Here is a 17,311-nt window from a genome sequence, read left to right on the forward strand (position 1 = left end):
TGTTTACTAAGCTACATTATAGGCACGCTAGGATTTTTAGCGTGTGCTAACGCTAGAGACACCCATAGAAATATATTGGTGTTTCTAGCATTTAGTGCATGCCAGGGGCGTAGCTACGTGGGGCCATGGGGGCATGGGCCCCCACAGATTATGCCCTGGCCCCCTCTACATTTTAACCCCCCTGCCATCGCCGCCCACCCCCCACCCTGCCGCCGCTGCATCAGATACCTTGTTTGCTGGCAGGGGTCCCCAATCCCCGCCAGCCGGAGTTTTCTTCAGTGCCGGTCGACTCTGGCGCCTTCGTTGTGGGATCATCTGTTTCTGATGCCTTACGTCCTGCACCGTGCATGTAGCCCCATGCAGGACCTAAGGCGTCAGAAACAGATGATCCCACAACGAAGGTGCCGGATTCGACCGGCGCTGAAGAAGAATCTTTGGCTGGCGGGGATTGGGTACCCCTGCCAGCAAACAAGGTACTTGCAGTGGTGGGGCGGGGAGTGGGTGGGCAGCGGCGGGGGGGGGGGGTTTGCGGTTGCGGCGGTGGGGGGGTCCAAAGTGGCAGGGGATCAGCATGGCGAGGGGGGTTGGAGGCCGGGTATAGGCGGCTAAACAGTGCTCCACACCTTGGGATCTGGCCCCCCTCCCGCCGAAGTCTGGCTATGCCCCTGGCACACGCTAAAAACACTAGTGCACCTTAGTAAACAGGGCCCTATGTATTTATATGTCAGCACTTATATATATAAGTGCTGGATTTTACAAAACCATAGATCTAGGCAGGCAGTCACATGAAATTATTTTAGGGAGTTTTGAAGGGGAGGTTTAAACACAAAGAGGCATGGTTGCCCCCTCAGTCACTGCTTCAAACCCCAGGTCCAAATGAGCAGTTTGAAATGATGCACACAGAATAAAACCAAAATACAATGCAGTTTATAAAACAGTCACAATGTTTGCATGTAAAATAAACCAAAGTGTCTAAACCTAGGTTTGATTTTCTAACATTTGTTAATTTGTTTAGCTTTTGGATGAATAAAGATCATTTTGCCATGATAAGTCTTTTCCCATTATTGATTAATGTCTGTAAGTAGCTAAAAATATTCGTTTTCACTTAGGTCCTATTTTCAAAGCCGCTGGCAGTGCAGCAGTGGCGTAGCTACATGGGGCCTGAGGGGGCCTTGGCCCCTGTAGATTTGGCCCTGGACCACCCTGCCGACCACCCGCCTGACCCCCCCCCCTCCCGCTGCCAACCCGCCGTCACTTACCTTTGCTGCCAGGGGACCCCAACCCCCGCCAGTCGAGGTCCTCTTCTTCTCGCAAAAGGTTTCCTTCTGTTTCTGACGTCCTGCAGAAAGGAAGTCTTTTGCGAGAAGAAGAGGACCTTAGCTGGCGGGGGTTGGGGTCCATCGCCAGCAAAGGCAGGTGACGGTGGGAGGGGGGTCGAGAGGGTCGGCGGCAGGAGAAGGGCAAAGTCGGCAATGGCAGGGGGGCAGCAGTGCCGAGGGGGGGCTAGAATGTGCCCCCTCACCTCGGGCTCTGGACCCCCCTCCCGCCGAAGTCTGGCTACCCCCCTGCAGTGCAGTACTGCCGACACAGCCCATTCATTTTCAATGGGCTGTGTCAACAATGCCACAAGGCTTTGTAAACAGTGGGGGGGTTAATGTATTTTAATTGTTTTTTTCACTACTTTCCCTTTTAATCTTGCAGTGTTTATACTACTATGCATCTTGCAATAAATTTGTGCTATGTTTTTTATTATCAGAAAATCATTCAGGTACTTAAATTGTAAATTGTGCTTCTTTCATCTTTATCCAGTGAGTTTAGCTGTCTAATCTATTATTACCTGTCTGCATTCTTTAGTTTGATCAGCTTATTTTACTGGTGCCCTATAGGAATAGTGCAAAAAGACAGGAGAAAGACACTGCAATATCAGCTGTAGCAACAACAAACAGCAGAGCTGGTCCAGAGAAGGAAGAGACGATCATGGGATTGCCACATAAAATTACATGTGGCAAATCCAAGGTCTCCTTGTCTGGACCACCTCTGCTGTTTGTTGTTGCCTGTCCTATAAGAATAGCACAACAGTATATACTTTAATTCCCTTGGTTATTGTCCAGATAGTCGCTATTAATTTTTGTCAGGCTAAATCATTTTCGTCCTTTTTATTATTCAGCTTAATAAGTGCCTTGCAGTAATTTACAAAAAATTATTCTAGTAGGTAACCAATAATTAAGACCTAGAAAACTCACCTGCTGAGCGCTCTGTTCACATCAACATACAATTTATCATTTTCAGGCAATGCACTTTGCAAAATGTCAGCATCAGATTTTAAGGAACCTGTGATTTGGCCAGACTCACTTGGCCCATCAAATGGTATTCTGTTTCCCAGCCTGCAGGGGTAGAGCATACAATGAGTTGGTAAGAACAGCTGACCAGAAGCTATCCTGAAAAATCATGCAGGGTAAATTGGATAAAAGAAGAAACCTTTGGGATAGACTATTTTTTACCTGAAAGTTTCCTCCTGCTCCTTGGAACAAAGGCTTGGTCTGGCATCAGACTTATAACTACTTGGGGATTTCACCCCTATTTTATATTCTTTCTAGACTAACTTTAAATCCAGTCTTGCAGTAACTGTACCCAGACAGGAGCCATTCATGAAAGCTCTACTGTCAAGAGTGCTAATTCCAGCTGCTAACAGTCACTTGTACTTGATGGCTATGACCACTGTTCCCTCTAAGCTAGCAGGAGGTGATGCTTCACTATTGTGTTTTCAATCAGTAGGGTCACACAGGTTCCTTGGAGTCCTGCAGAGCTTGCCTGTCCCTCACTATTGAAAATGTGATAGTGAAACAGCGTCCCCTACAGGCAGGCCTATAGGTGGAGGACTCCCACTCAGCTTAGAGGGGACAGTGGCTATGACTCCCTCCTAACCTCCCAGAGGCTGAGAATGTTGAATCCTCAGGGAATCAAGCCCAGGTCTCTCCACATGGCATTGCACAGTACAAGACACTAACCCCCAGAGTCTATGTAGGTTGCCCACATTTGGGCGCAGATCCCAGATGTGCTCATAAATTAGTCAATTAGACACTAACAATCAATTATTAGAGTTAATTGGAGTTGATTGTCACTTAATTGGCAGTAATTAGGAGTTATACAACACATCTGCCCTGTGCCCTATTCTATAACATGTGCACCTAACTCTCATAGCGTGTAACTGAAAAGGGGGTGTGGCCATGGGAGCAGCAGGGGTGGGGCAGGGCATTCCCAGAAATTAAGCATGATGTTATAGAATATTTGAATTTACACACCCAACTGCCATCAATTGGGCGTAAGAATTTGCTTCAGGTATCAGCAGGCATAAGACCTCATGCCAAGCATTATTCTATAAAGGTTGCTTAGCACTAACCTCTGGATTCTATATATCACACCTAGCATTCCGCGCCAAAATCCAAGTGTATTCAATAACAACACACATAAATTAATTGGATAAACAAGTCAATCAGCATTTTTAACAGCACTTAACAAGCAATAATGAGCACTCATTGGCAATAATTAGTATTTTTGCGCACATCTCACTAAGCATATTCTGTAATGTATGGCGCCTAAATTCTAATTTGCAGAGCCAAAAAGGGGCATAGTCATCGGTGGGAAAATGGGCATTTTGTGGGCATTCCAAAATTTATGCACACTGTTATAGAATATGCCCCTCTGTGCCTAAATCTACATGCTGAAATTTATGCCACATTTTTCTTGGTGAAAATGGATGTGCGCAGGGCCACAGAGAGACTAGGCCAGGCCTGGAGCAAGGCCGCCCCACCTCTGCCTCTGCCCCCCTGTCGCTGCCGCCCCCCATCGCTCCCCCCGCCACTGCAGTCCCCGGTCTTACCTGCCTGCCTCCACGGCTCCGGGCCCCCTGCATTCAAGGCTGCAGTCGCAGATCGCTTCTCTTCGGGCCTTCCCTCCCTGTGTCCCGCTCTCGTCTGATGTAACTTCCGGTTTCCGCGAGGGCGGGACACAGGGAGGGAAGGCCCGAAAGGAGGCGATCTGTGGCTGCCGCTTCGAATGCAGGGGGCCCGGAGCTGAGGAGGCAGGCAGGTGAGACCGGGAACTGCAGCACCGGCAGCCTGAGCCCGGCGCCAGGCCCCCTTGGAGGCCCGGGCCTGGGGAATTTTGTCCCCCCTGCCCCTCCTCCCGGCGGCCCTGGATGTGCGTAGTATTAAGCACTGGGATATCAACTAAGCGTATTCTATATACCGCACCTAAATATAGGCACCACTTATAGACTACACATAGGCGGAAATTTATTCCATACAGATTTTTCAGGTGCCATATATAGAATTTAACCCTAAGTGACCTTTATAGAACTGGCACAAAGGATGGATCTTAACAGCGCCTAACTTTGGGTGCCATTTACTTTATCGGGCCCTCCTCCGGGCCAGTTCTGGATACATTACAATGGGATATCACATAATATGACACAAGTTTTCATTAATAATATGGAATAGATTATTCCAGCACTCTAAGAGGGCAATCTTTTAAAGAGCTCACCTTGTTTAGGGGGGTGAACAAGTGCTTATACATCTTTATAAAATGCTAGTGTAAGCAGCAGAAATTGTGCTTCCCTTCCAGGTATGGACACTTAAACTCAAGGTGTGGACTGTACTCTTGAGCAGACATAAATGTCCGTGCCTGAATTGTTCATGTATATGTGTGTATTAGCTTATTTTATAACCGGTGCAGGTACCTGCAACCTCCACCCATGCACTTCCAAACTCTGCCCCTGTGGGCCTCATGCTCAAAGGTCCGGCACTAAAGCCAACAGTGCAGACCCCAAAGTGCAAGAACAGTGCAGAAGCCTAGTTCTCCAATGCTCAAAGCAAATAGTATTCAAATTATATGTGTGCCATGAAACCAAAAGCAAGGGGGAGGAACGTGCTTGGTGTAAGCACACAAGAGTTTCATGATAAGCGCAGCTCTTTTATGCATACCCAGGCAAGACTGGAACTGCAAGCCCACATCAGCACCATTCTTCTGTGCCTTTAAAAACAAACTTTTTAAAAATTGTTTTAATTTGAAAAGCTCATAGTTAAATGCAGAAGAACAGCGCCAAAGTGTGCTTCAGCTTTCTGTTTTGCTCACACTCACACACATTTGTTTCTCACTATCAACGTTTATAGGCTGCACAGGCTTCCTTCCGCCTCAAAAAGAGGCAAAGCTGGCAGTTTAAAGTGAGAACTAAAGAAATCCTCTCTTCCTTCAACACTACCCCCAAGCTGGCGGTAAGTTTCCGGCGTTAAGGGCAGCATTTGTTTCTGCGCTGTTCTCTGAGCATTGGGAGGGAATACAAAATGACCTCATTAACATTCATTTGAGTACATTTAAATACAATGTCTGGCCATCTTTGGCGCACACGTTGTTACCCACTCCAGAGCCCTCTGAACATTCTACGCACATTAACATGCGAGCTAGTCCGGTGCTAATTGCCTCTAATGCTGGCATTAAGTTTTGAGCATTGGCCCCTGTAGATGCTTATTAGCAAAGAACACACTAGCATGTCATTTGTTTACAGCTTTATGGATCTGATATTTGTACTCATTTCTGTAAATGAAATTTCATTTTTTTTCACACTTTCCAAGTGATTAAGGTATGAAATATTTGTGTATAAATAGTGATGTTATTTAAAGAATGCCTCTAAGTTAAAGGATTGCTTGTAACATTGGCATTCGCAAGTTCCCATTCACCACATCAAATCCATACTCAAACCCAATGACACATGTGGAGGGGCATTTTCAAACGGGGACGACCATCTCTAAGGGCGCCCATCTCTAAGGACAGTGCCGCGAAGGGGCGGGGCAATGCATATTATTGAAACAAGATGGACGTCCATCTTTCGTTTCGATAATATGGTCGGGACGCCCAAATCTTGACATTCAGGTCGACCATAGAGGTGGTCATCCTCGGTTTTCTGCAATAATGGAAACCAAAGACGTCTATCTCAAAAACGTCCAAATCCAAGCCCTTTGGTCATAGGAGGAGCCAGCATTTGTAGTACACTGGTCCCCCTCACATGCCAGGACACCAATCGGGCACCCTAGGGGGCACTGCAGTGGACTTCAGAAATTGCTCCCAGGTGCATAGCTCCCTTACCTTGGGTGCTGAGCCCCCCAACCCCCCCCCCCAGGTCCACCTGCCTGAAGTACACTGCACCCACTACAACTGCTCCAGGGACCTTTATACTGCTGCGATGGACCTAAGTATGGCATTTGAGGCTGGCATAGAGGCTGGCAAAAAAGTATTTTTAAACTTGTTTTTTTATGGTGGGAGGGGGTTAGTGACCACTGGGGGAGTAAGGGGAGGTCATCCCTGATTCCTTCCGGTGGTCATCTGGTCAGTTAGGCTTGGTTGTGAAAAAAGGGACCAAGTAAAGTTGGCCAAGTGCTCGTCAGGGACTCCCTTCTTTTTTCTATTATTGGCCGAGGATGACCATCTCCTAATCACGCCCCAGTCCCGCCTTCACTACTCTGCCGACACACCCCCATGAATTTTGGTCGTCCCCGGTAAGAAAAGCAGTCGAGGGTGTCAAAAAATCGATTTTCGATTATGCCGATTTGGACGACCTTACGAGAAGGACGCCCATCTCCTGATTTGTGTTGAAAGATGGGTGTCCTTCTCTTTCAAAAATAAGCGTGATAAGGCTACTATATTTCTCAATTGGCAAGACATTGGCCACAGCTTTATTACTAAACATCAACTTTACAAACTTTAATCTTTAACAAACATATTATCATAAAATTTCCCCATCTCACATAGCTAGATAGTAACATACTAGCTTTACCATTCTCCTCCTTGCTGTAATAACTTCCCCATTACCCACCCACAACCCGCGGATCCACAGGGTCATGCCCCATCCCATGGCGGTGATGCACGAGACAAAAATTGCTAGGCCTAACTTAGGCATATGTTTTGAAATTCTGCCCAAATTTACAGAAATAAACTTAATATCCCATAACCAAGCTGGAACCCCCACACTCTCTCCCATTCCAAAAAAACCCAGATCTCCCCTGTTTACAAAGGTGGGCCAAGTGGGTGAATTTCTCCCACCAAATACTCTCCTTTTCCTCTCTTCATGCCCAGCATCCTTCTTCGTCTCCCACATCAGCAAATCCACCTCACAACTCTTTTCCTCCAGTCCTTGCTTCCCATTCATTTTCTTCTCCCAATTGCTTTCCCTTTCTCATAATATCCCTGCTTTCAGAAACTACATACATTTTGTTAATAATCTCTTTAAATATTGTCCCAATAAAACCTAAATTTTCTTTTCTTTACAATTAACACCTCGCCCCCCCCCCCCCCCCCCCCCCATTAAAGTGGATCTATGATGCTCAGCCAATGTTATACACTGAACTTTATAGTGGAGGTTTATTTTTTTACCTAAACCCATACAGAAATAAAACTTTGCATGTTCAAATATATGGGTAATGCCATTCATATTTTCTGCATTAATTGCCATGCAATAATGTTGCTATTAGTGCATGGGGCTTTACCACCACCCATTTTGAAGGTGGTAAGGGCTCATCTGCTAATCACGTGCTAATATGTTTGCACACAGCAATGTGGCTGTAGCTGATTAGCATGGATATGCCCACTTTCCATCCTCAGACACATCCCCTTGGCCAAAATATAACATCTACTTTTTTAAGTGTGTGGGTAGCCCACTCATATCAGGATTTTACCATGGGAGGTCTCAACATGTCACCACTACCTTTTCCTCGTCAAATCTATCTTTTCAAAAACTCTATGACTAACCACAGGAACTATAAATGAAGCCCTTTTAAGATGTGTAAGCACTTTAGTGCCTACTGCAGCTTGGTAAAAAGGACCCCTTACTGTTTTGTTCCTGCTAAACTTTTAAAAATCTATTATTCACAGCGGAAAACAGGTCACAAACCCTTATTTGCCAACAGTTCAATGTTTCAGTTGCTTGTTCAACATCAGCTTCTACTTTGGTATCAGCTTGAATCATAGGAGCCAACTTTTCAAAATTATTGGGGGTGCTAAGCCCAATGGAAATAACCCCTCCCTGGACACATACAAGGAATTTTCTCAATATTGGGGGTGCTCAAGCACCCACAGTACCCACAGAGTCGGCTCCTATGGCTTGAATCAAACATTTCCAGACTATTAGGTCTAACATTACATCCATTCAAGTAAAGTCATTCAACTGGTAGCACTGGTTGGAAAAAGGTAAAGTCTTTTCTTTAGTGCTATGGCCATATAGTGGAGGCACTGCTGAAGAAAATCTTTTACAATGAGAGAGAGAGAGAGAGAGAAATGTCTATGGGAAAAAATTGCTACTGTATAGAGCCCAAAGAAAGAGAAACAGATAGTGTTACACATCTTATCCACAGTAAAGTCCAGTGAGTTTATCAGAACTTGGATTAGCCTAATCATCGATTCACTTTTACTTTGCGAGCAAAATGAATGATAGATTAAGAGTGAGATTTAGAAAGGATGTACAAATCAGAATATGTGATGTCCGGTATTTTAGAATAGGAGCTGCCAACATAGAGCCGTTTTCTACGATACATGGAGAATGGATGCTTATGTGCCAATTACAGGTGGCAGAAGTGCCCATTCTAAAACCATAAATGTCTAAAATATCAATGGGGGCCAAAGCAGACGCATAATATTTTAGTCAGCACATAACTATGTTTTGAAATGCCAACATACATGCTTATCTGATGGAACAGAAACATTTATGTTAGCCATTTTAGAAACATAAATGTTTATTATACTTAAGCTATCACAGAGTCTAATATTCCTAGCTAGATTTGCATTCATGTAGTACAACAACCAGTGGGGGTTAAGGAGATCACCTCCTCTCCAATGGAACACTGAACAAAATGAGAACCTTTCTAGAACCAAGATGTCCCAGGTAGCAGGTGTAAATCCCAAGATCATTCTTTTTGGACATAAACATGCTTACCCCTTCTGAAATGTGGAATGCATGTTTACTTTCTTGGCAAGCACTATTCCCACCCAATACGCATTCACACCACGTCCGCTTAACATATGCATATTTTTTCAGTTTTAGGCATGTATATTCTAGTGTTGTAAAATTAGACAATAGGTGTTTATGCAATTTAAATGTCTAAATGCTACTTTTATGCACATCTAAAAGGTCACTTTAATGTATCTCTATTGCCTTTCCAGAGGTACTGCTCAAGCAAAACACATTCCACTTAATTCTATAAACTTGCATGCCCAAATTTACACTTAAGGGGGCATTCTATAAATGGTGCTTAAAAGTCAGCACTGGAAAAAATTGACAGTAAGTGCAATTCTGTAAAAGGCTCCTGCCCTTTAAAGAATCATGCTTAGGGTCATTTCCCATGCCTAACTTTGGATATATGTTTGCTGAAACCTGGCACTGAGGCAGTATTCTGTAACTACCCATGCAACTTTTCAGAATTCCCCTGATGCACCCATGGCCATGCCTCCTTTTGAATTACACACTAGTACGGTTAGATGCCATGCCTCATAGAATAGCCAGGTGTGCGTGCAAATTTTAATGGATGCCAATTAGCTTCAATAATTATTTGTTAGCATCTAATTATTGACATTAATTGACTCATTAGCCAATTACTTTGCGTGCACATCTCGGGAGTGTACCCAAATTTTGGCATGCAAATCTTGGTACCATATGGGGTTGGGTTTAGTACAGTTCATCTTGTAGACAACTGGTACATTTTGGCTTACAGATAATCCGTCTAATAGGATAATTTGTCTACTGGACAATTGGTCTAATGAAACATTTTGCCTAATGTTAGAGATAAAGATGAAATGTAGTATGAAGTCTCAAAAATTTATATGCCTGTAAAATTGAATCTAAGAAGAGCTTCCTTTCTGTTTCTCACTTTTTTACTCAGAGGGAAAGGAACTTTCACTCTCTCTCTCCTCTTTCCTAGTGGTAACAATTTGAAAACATTATTAAGTGTGAGTGCTGATTTTTAATTTCTGAAAATCAAAACAACTGACACCTGTATGTTGTAGTAGTTTTTTCTTACAAAATTACACTGATCTTTGCATCAGTTTCCGGTCTCCTCTTGGGTTTAGAACAATTGTCCCTTAGACCAACTGACCCATTAAGTATCATGTATTTTAGACCAATTGTCATAAGATCAATAGTCCATTAGACCAGTGTTTCCCAAATCTGGCCCTGGAGTACCCCTTGCCAGTCAGGTTTTCAGGATACTCACAATGAATATGCATGAAAGAGATTTGCATATAATGGAGGCAGTCTATGCAAAACAAGTTCGTGCATATTCATTGTGGATATCCTGAAAACCTGACTGGCAAGGGGTACTCCAGGACTGGACTTGGGGGAAACACTGTATTAGACAAAATGTCAATAGACCAATGGTTGAGGACCCATTCAAAGTTGTGCACACAAATTAGTGTCAGTTATGTGAGTAACCTGATTAATTACCTGCTAATTGGTACTAACACCAATTATCATTGATAACTTCTGTTAATTGGCACTTATTGGCATGTAACTGCCCTTAGTCAGTATTCTACAAAATCCATAGCACGAATCTGCATGGGGACATGGACTGGAAAGAAACATAGACGAGACAAGGGCATGCCCAGCAAATACTTGCAGTTATACATCTGACAGCAGCAAATGCTTGCACCTAAAGTTAGGTGTTTAACTGCTGACATGTACTAGTATTCTATAATGGTGATTACACACATAATTGCTGATATAGAATTTGCACTTAGCACGTATCATCCCAGCATCTAACTTTAGGTGACCTGTAGAGAATTACCTCCAGTATACCTAGAGGCTAACAAGTTTCAAAGGAAAAGGCTCAACATGCCTACTTATACTTCATTATAAAATAATTTTAGCCATTTTAACGATTTATGCACAAATCCTGTACAAAACCATTTTCTTGCAAGTTTCAGTGTTCTTTCAACAACTTAACAACTTAAGTTGTTAACTTCTAAGCTGACACCAGATGGATAAGGACACGTACAACAATAAGGACCTTGTTTACTAAGCCGCGCTAGCGTTTTTAGCACACACTAAAATTAGCACACACTAAACGCTAGAGTTTCTCATATATTCCTATGGGTGACTTAGCATTTAGCATGTGCTAATCATTAGTGCGCACTAAAAACGCTAATGCGCCCTTAGCCCTGCTTAGTAAACAGGGCCCTAAGAGTTCACATGACAGAAACAGAGGACATCTATCCACTTGGGACAGATCTCTCTCTCTCTCTCTCTTTCTCTCTCTCTCTTTCTCTCTCTCTCTCTCTCTCTCTCTCTCTCTCACACACACACACACACACACACACATACACGCACACATGCATGCACGCACACACACACTCACTATCTCCCTTTTTCTCCTCCTGCCCCTTCCTCCTTGCACAGAACCCTACACCTAAGCCTGTAGCCACATAAATTCATAGGGCCAAAAACTACTAGAAAGAAGGGAACCTCATTGGAGTACAGTTTCTCATTCCATCTTTAAAGCCCTTGCCACTATGCCTGTCTCTAGTTGTTGTGCTTCTGTGGTGACTATAGGACTGCTCTAGAGAATGAACAAGGTCTTCTTGCATATACATGATTTAGCCAGCACCAATCCAGGATCTTAATGGGTGAATTTTCATTCCTCAGAGACCCATAACAAGGAAAAGGTGCACCTAGACCCAAGCACAATGTGTAGAAGAAACCCCAAGTCAATCAATCTCATGCAGATTAAGAGGTAGAACACAGACATTAGCCCCAGACATAATGGGTAAAAACCCAATTAGGTGGCCTTTTGCATAGCAGGAAGTAAGAGCCCAGACAGTCCCATCCAGTCTTCCTACTCCTGCCCCACTCTCCATCTGGCTTCCCACATTATCCTTTGTTTTGCCTCTCGTTCTCTGACTTCCAAAACAGTGTTTCACTCTTGAGAAACATACATTGACACAACAGGTAGAACAGAGAGTGAAAGGGAGTCAGGTTTGATTGCTGGAGCCAGACACAAATAGAACCAGTGGGTTCCTGATAAAGAATGAGATATGACAGGTGATGTAGGAGCTAGAGAGAGAGGGGCAAAAGCCTGAAGCCAGAGTGGCAACCAGAAAATGAGAGACAGAGAAAAAGAATCCTGGAAGGCATTAAGGAGTGAGGCTAACCAGAAAGAAAGGCACCTGGCAGGAAACTAAAAGGATTAGAGAGTCACTGCTGTAGGAGTAGGAGAAGATAGGGGTGAAAACTGCACAAAGTGCACAGGATGAGAAGCCAGGAGACAGGAGAAGGAAAGTGACACCACTGAGGGAGCCCACAGAATTTTAAATTTGATGTTTGTGCTTAAAGAATGAAAATTGCATTGGTGTGGGTTCAACAACATAGACAGAAGCTACTGAGCATGTAAGGTTGGTAGCACTTACCTCATGGCAGAGTATGTTCCCAAAGGAGATAAGGCATGTGCTCGGAAGCATAAAACGCTAACAAGGGTGAAGGACATGAGAAGTTGGAAGCTGTTCCTGTGTTCCATCCTTTAGATCCTAAATTAGTGTAGGTGTGACAAGGATTAGTACCTGATGTCTTCAAGATTGCTCATTACACAGAGAAGAAAAGCATGCAAAGCAAGGGACAAACATAAGGGGGGGACGTTAATATTTGGAAGACCAAACAAAAATGTCTAACTAGACATGCACAAGTTAGAAGCAAGCACAGGAGTTGATTGATGCCAAATGGGTGGGTACAAGACAAAGATTGGTCCTGCCTCTCACATCCAGTGCCAAGGTTATAGGTAACTTGATCTTCTAATATCTCAGGCATTCAAAAAAAATGTTGCAGATCCCAAAATTAAAGAAAAAAATATACAGTGAAAGTTAATTTTGTAAAATAATCATATTTAGAAGTAATTCAAGAGTTCAACTGAGGTGTGGCATCGTCTTCCGGTCATGGATCTCTGTGTATAAGAAACTGCCCCACCTCAGAGGAAGACACTTTAACCAGAGATCTGCGATAGCCGTCAAGGTTCAAGGTTCATCAAATAAACTCAAAGACGTGGAAACTAGAATACACGTGTGTATGAAAAAAAGTCGCTTTATTTCAAATTTTTGTTAGGGAATTAGACATGTGAGTTTGCCAGTGGGACGATTCAGACAGGACATAATATACTCAGTTAAATAAAAATTCCACTGTAATATCGAACTATTTCCGAAAATTGTTAGAATTATTTTTCTCAGATAAAGTTTTGAAATATAAAGAGAATGCACATCAATGAAAGGTTGGAAACTACCGTCAGAAAAAGTCTATGGCATATAGGCATTGCTATGCAAGCGATGGTGTTTCATGTGCGGAGTGGACATCAATAACAGTATAGAGGAAAATCCTCCCAAACTGTTAGTAAGTGCGTTCTTGATTCGGTGAAGTCAAAAATTTCTACAATTATCCTACGAATTTAGTTTGACAGACATGTGCAGAAGAGACTTCATCGTAAAAAAGTTACTGAACAAATCATAGCCACCGGTTTTATACGTTAATTTAAAACAGACGAATCTAAGGTAGAAGAAAAAGAATAATAGAAATAACAGGAAGATACCAAAACTTATGTTACATGCATTAAACATTATGCATTCTTGACTAGTACTTTTAAAAAAATATAGCAGGCTAAGAAGGCAACGAAGATTGTCCAAAAGACATCATTACTTTTCAAATTAGGCACTTATTGTAAGCATCCCCACCCCCCACCCCCATATACTACGGCCTGTAGGGAAGACAATATAGATGTTAGAACCCTCTAAATGTAAAGCGTTTGGCAGGGCAACCTATTATGAATTGTCTTTTGCAACTAAGCTAGGATCTAAGCAGCGCTACTCACAGTGGCTGTGCTGTGCTCCTTCGCTTTCTCAGTACCAGTATCTGACGGGACTCAGCTATGAAGTGGCGGTAAAACGTGGCAGAGCTGCAAAGCAGGGCGCTGTCCGAGGTGCTGAATCCACGAAGAGCGTGAGTCAAAGGCAGGAGAGATGGGGGTTACTTCGTTTGAGCTCTGTCCTGTTTATTACTTCTTCAGGAACGGGATCGTCAAATGCCGAGTGCTGGCACTGCTGCTGCTTCTATTGATCCTACGAATACTTCTTGCTAAGTCGGTGCTTGCAATAAACTGCCCAAACTCCTGCAAAGGTCCCATTTTATAGGATCACGTTGTGTGCTTCCCCAATTGCAACCGGGTTACCACTTTCAGAGACGTCACTCAAATTCCCTGGAGGTGTACCGAACGCGTCATCATCTCTCAATTTAGCATAGATGAAGTTCCTGTGTAATCCATGGATACCTGTAGGTGATTTATTTTATTGATTACTGCAAAGGAATGACTTGCAGTAATCCTAAAAAAAAATAATAATAATAAAAAGCAAGGGACGCTTGTTGGCAAACTTGCTGAGTTTTTCTGACTTCAGAAAAAATCACCAATGTTTCAGAGCTCTTGTTCTGATAAACAGTGAGAACTCATTTGCAGCTTTATTCAAGATGGGAAGTAGATGAATATATATTTCCTCAGGTTATAGTTAGAAAGGCTTTAAGGAAATAAAAGTTTTAAAATTTATCTTACATTTTAAAATACATTTTCATATCTCTTAATTGAATGTTGTCTCTCTCTGTCCTACATACTTCTGTTTGTCTTCTTTTTTTGTGCATCACGTCATAACTCTTCCAAAAATAATGACTGTAATACATTTAAAGCACGTTTAATTAAAAAGTCAACTACTGCCAGAAAAGTCAACTATGGTCTCTTTACATTTCCCAACTAAGACCTGTATAGTAAATAGACAAAGGATGAAGAATAAATGTGTGGCTTTTGCCACATTTCAAATGCTGATTGATTTTCCCAAGGTTTGATTTATGTTAACATCTTACTGAAGTTTAATACTCAGGGATACAGACAGATTTCGTATTCTTTGATGGTGCACTCTGTGCTCTAATATAAATAATAAAAGAAGAATGTGGATTGGAGTTTTCATATGGAAAGGAAGGAGAGCAGAAAATGTCACTGTCCTTTCGCATTCACGTCTGTTGTTCCATAGACCATTCAAAAAGTTTACCCGGGGCGTGGGGGGGGGGGGGGGGGGAGGTAGAAGTATTTCAAGTAACACTACTTCCGTTTGATTTATTTTCCTTCCAAATGTTTGCGATAATAAGGTTTGCTCTCAGCTCTAAGCTGACTTTACAAAGCTCATCATTTCCTTTTCAATACGTTTGTTTCAGGAATGTTCCTCGTTTCTTGTTTTGCGAAGCTATGTAGGCTCTCTGAATTTTCTGCAATTCCTAATTATATTTTCTAATCGAGTTACCTAAAAAATTAAACGAATTAAATTCAAAATGTCTGGAAATTTGTTTATTAGTTGACAGCTCTGATTTAAACCAGAGTTCCTGCAGTGACCTAATTCCAGGAAATTTTTCCCTCGTTACCAAATAACTGAAAGTCGATTGGTCGAACTTGCAGACTTGCCGCAGACACACATTAAGGATATCATTATGTTTCTGTCTCGAAGTTCAAATATAATCATCTTTTTTGTTGTTTAATCAATTTTTCAAATGAGTACAGGTAAGTTACGCAATGACAGGGAGCAGGAGAAAGACAACCATTCAAGTAAGAGCAAGCTGAAACATGTCACTCCAATACGGGAAGTTTCAGCACAGAATAGGCAAGTAAACAACAAAAGTGAAAAAAAAAATCAACAGAAACGTGGCTCTGAAACACTAGCTCTAAGTGGGACGAGAGCCCCATCTTCAGGATGTGAATATTAGGTTTATGAAGAGCATAAATCAAGATCTCCTGAGTTCCAATGGGGCAGTGCTGTAGTTCAACATTTTATTGTAAGGTGAGGTGTTACAGTAAATAATCTGCAAATATAAGGGCCTTTTTACTAAAGGCTGTTAAGCCCTAATGTGCATTTGCCCCCAGATTCTATACAGTGTGACTTAAGTTACATGCACAAATGAGGTCTTATTCCAATTAGTGTTTGCAACTTAATTATCTTATCAAGCCAATCGGAGCCAATAATTGCAAATTAACAAGCAATTATTGACACTAATTGGCATGAATTAGAATTTATGCATACAACTTTCTAAGCATATTCAGTAAAGTTATGTGTGTAAATTCTAAGATGCAGATGGGAAAAGGGGGCATGGCCATGGAAGTGGAATGGGTGGGTCATGGGCAATTTTAAAAAACAATGCACATGTTACAAAATACACCCACTCCACAACAAATCGGAGAAAAGTTTTCTTCACCCAACACATAATTAAACTCTGGAATTCGTTGCCAGAGAACGTGGTGAAGGCGGTTAGCTTGGCAGAGTTTTAAAAGGGGTTAGACGGTTTCCTAAAGGACAAGTCCATAAACCACTACTAAATGGACTTGGGAAAAATCCACAATTCCAGGAATAACATGTATAGAATGTTTGTACGTTTGTGAAGCTTGCCAGGTGCCCTTGGCCTGGATTGGCCGCTGTCGTGGACAGGATGCTGGGCTTGATGGACCCTTGGTCTTTTCCCAGTGTGGCATTACTTATGTACTTATGTACTAACTTAGACATAAGCATTTACACCAAGTTTTACTTGGCATAAATGCCCATGACTAAATTTAAAAATCAAAGACATTCCCAAGCACAAACCCACTTCAGTGATATATTTATTCTTGTGAAGGATCTTCAGAATGTAGTGCAACCATACTGATTAATAACCAGTTTTTCAGGCATCAGAGTGCAAATCATTGATCCAACTTTATATCAAATATCCTTTTTGAATTGATTTTTAAGTGATTAATGCAACTAACTTCAAAATTGTAAGTTGTAATAAATTACATGGCCAAGTTTGAAGTCTTCATCAGGGCAGAGGTTCACTGAATAAAAAAGTTCAATTACTTACAAATCCAATCCATATCACATTATAATATCAATCTTTATATATATTTAAGCATATAAAAGATCCTGCAGAACTCATAGCTCTCACATAGGCTTTGCTCTTCTTAATGAAAAAGAATGGCTACGGCGTTTCACTAGAACGCACACCCTTAAATACATATCAGCTGACCGGCGAACAACAACCAATGATAGGTTGACTGAATTGAAGCTTACCCAATCAAATCAGAGACCACTAGTCCAGCTCCCAATTTAACCCGAAGGGTAAAGCATGTTCAAAGAAAAAATCTATCTTTGTTGCTTATAATTCAAAAGATATTCGAGATTTCCACCCTCCCACCCTAGCTGAACACAATCTAAAATTCTCCACCTGATGTCATTAAGT

General features: G+C 42.3%; 1 protein-coding gene across 1 annotated transcript in view; it reads right to left on the bottom strand.

Annotated features, from left to right (window-relative positions):
- Window positions 1–14,154, bottom strand: part of VIP (vasoactive intestinal peptide) — a 34,276-nt gene extending 20,122 nt beyond the window's left edge. The window contains exons 1-3 of the mRNA XM_030195509.1: window positions 13,884–14,154; window positions 12,442–12,558; window positions 2,244–2,384 (exon numbers count right to left, since the gene is read on the bottom strand). Coding sequence (XP_030051369.1) covers window positions 2,244–2,384; window positions 12,442–12,548 — 248 coding nt within the window. The 5' untranslated portion in view covers window positions 12,549–12,558; window positions 13,884–14,154. The remainder of the gene's footprint in view (window positions 1–2,243; window positions 2,385–12,441; window positions 12,559–13,883) is intronic.
- Between the last annotated feature and the right edge of the window lie 3,157 nt (window positions 14,155–17,311).

Source organism: Microcaecilia unicolor, chromosome 3 (genome assembly GCF_901765095.1).
Source record: "Microcaecilia unicolor chromosome 3, aMicUni1.1, whole genome shotgun sequence".
Taxonomy (NCBI): Eukaryota; Metazoa; Chordata; class Amphibia; order Gymnophiona; family Siphonopidae; genus Microcaecilia; species Microcaecilia unicolor.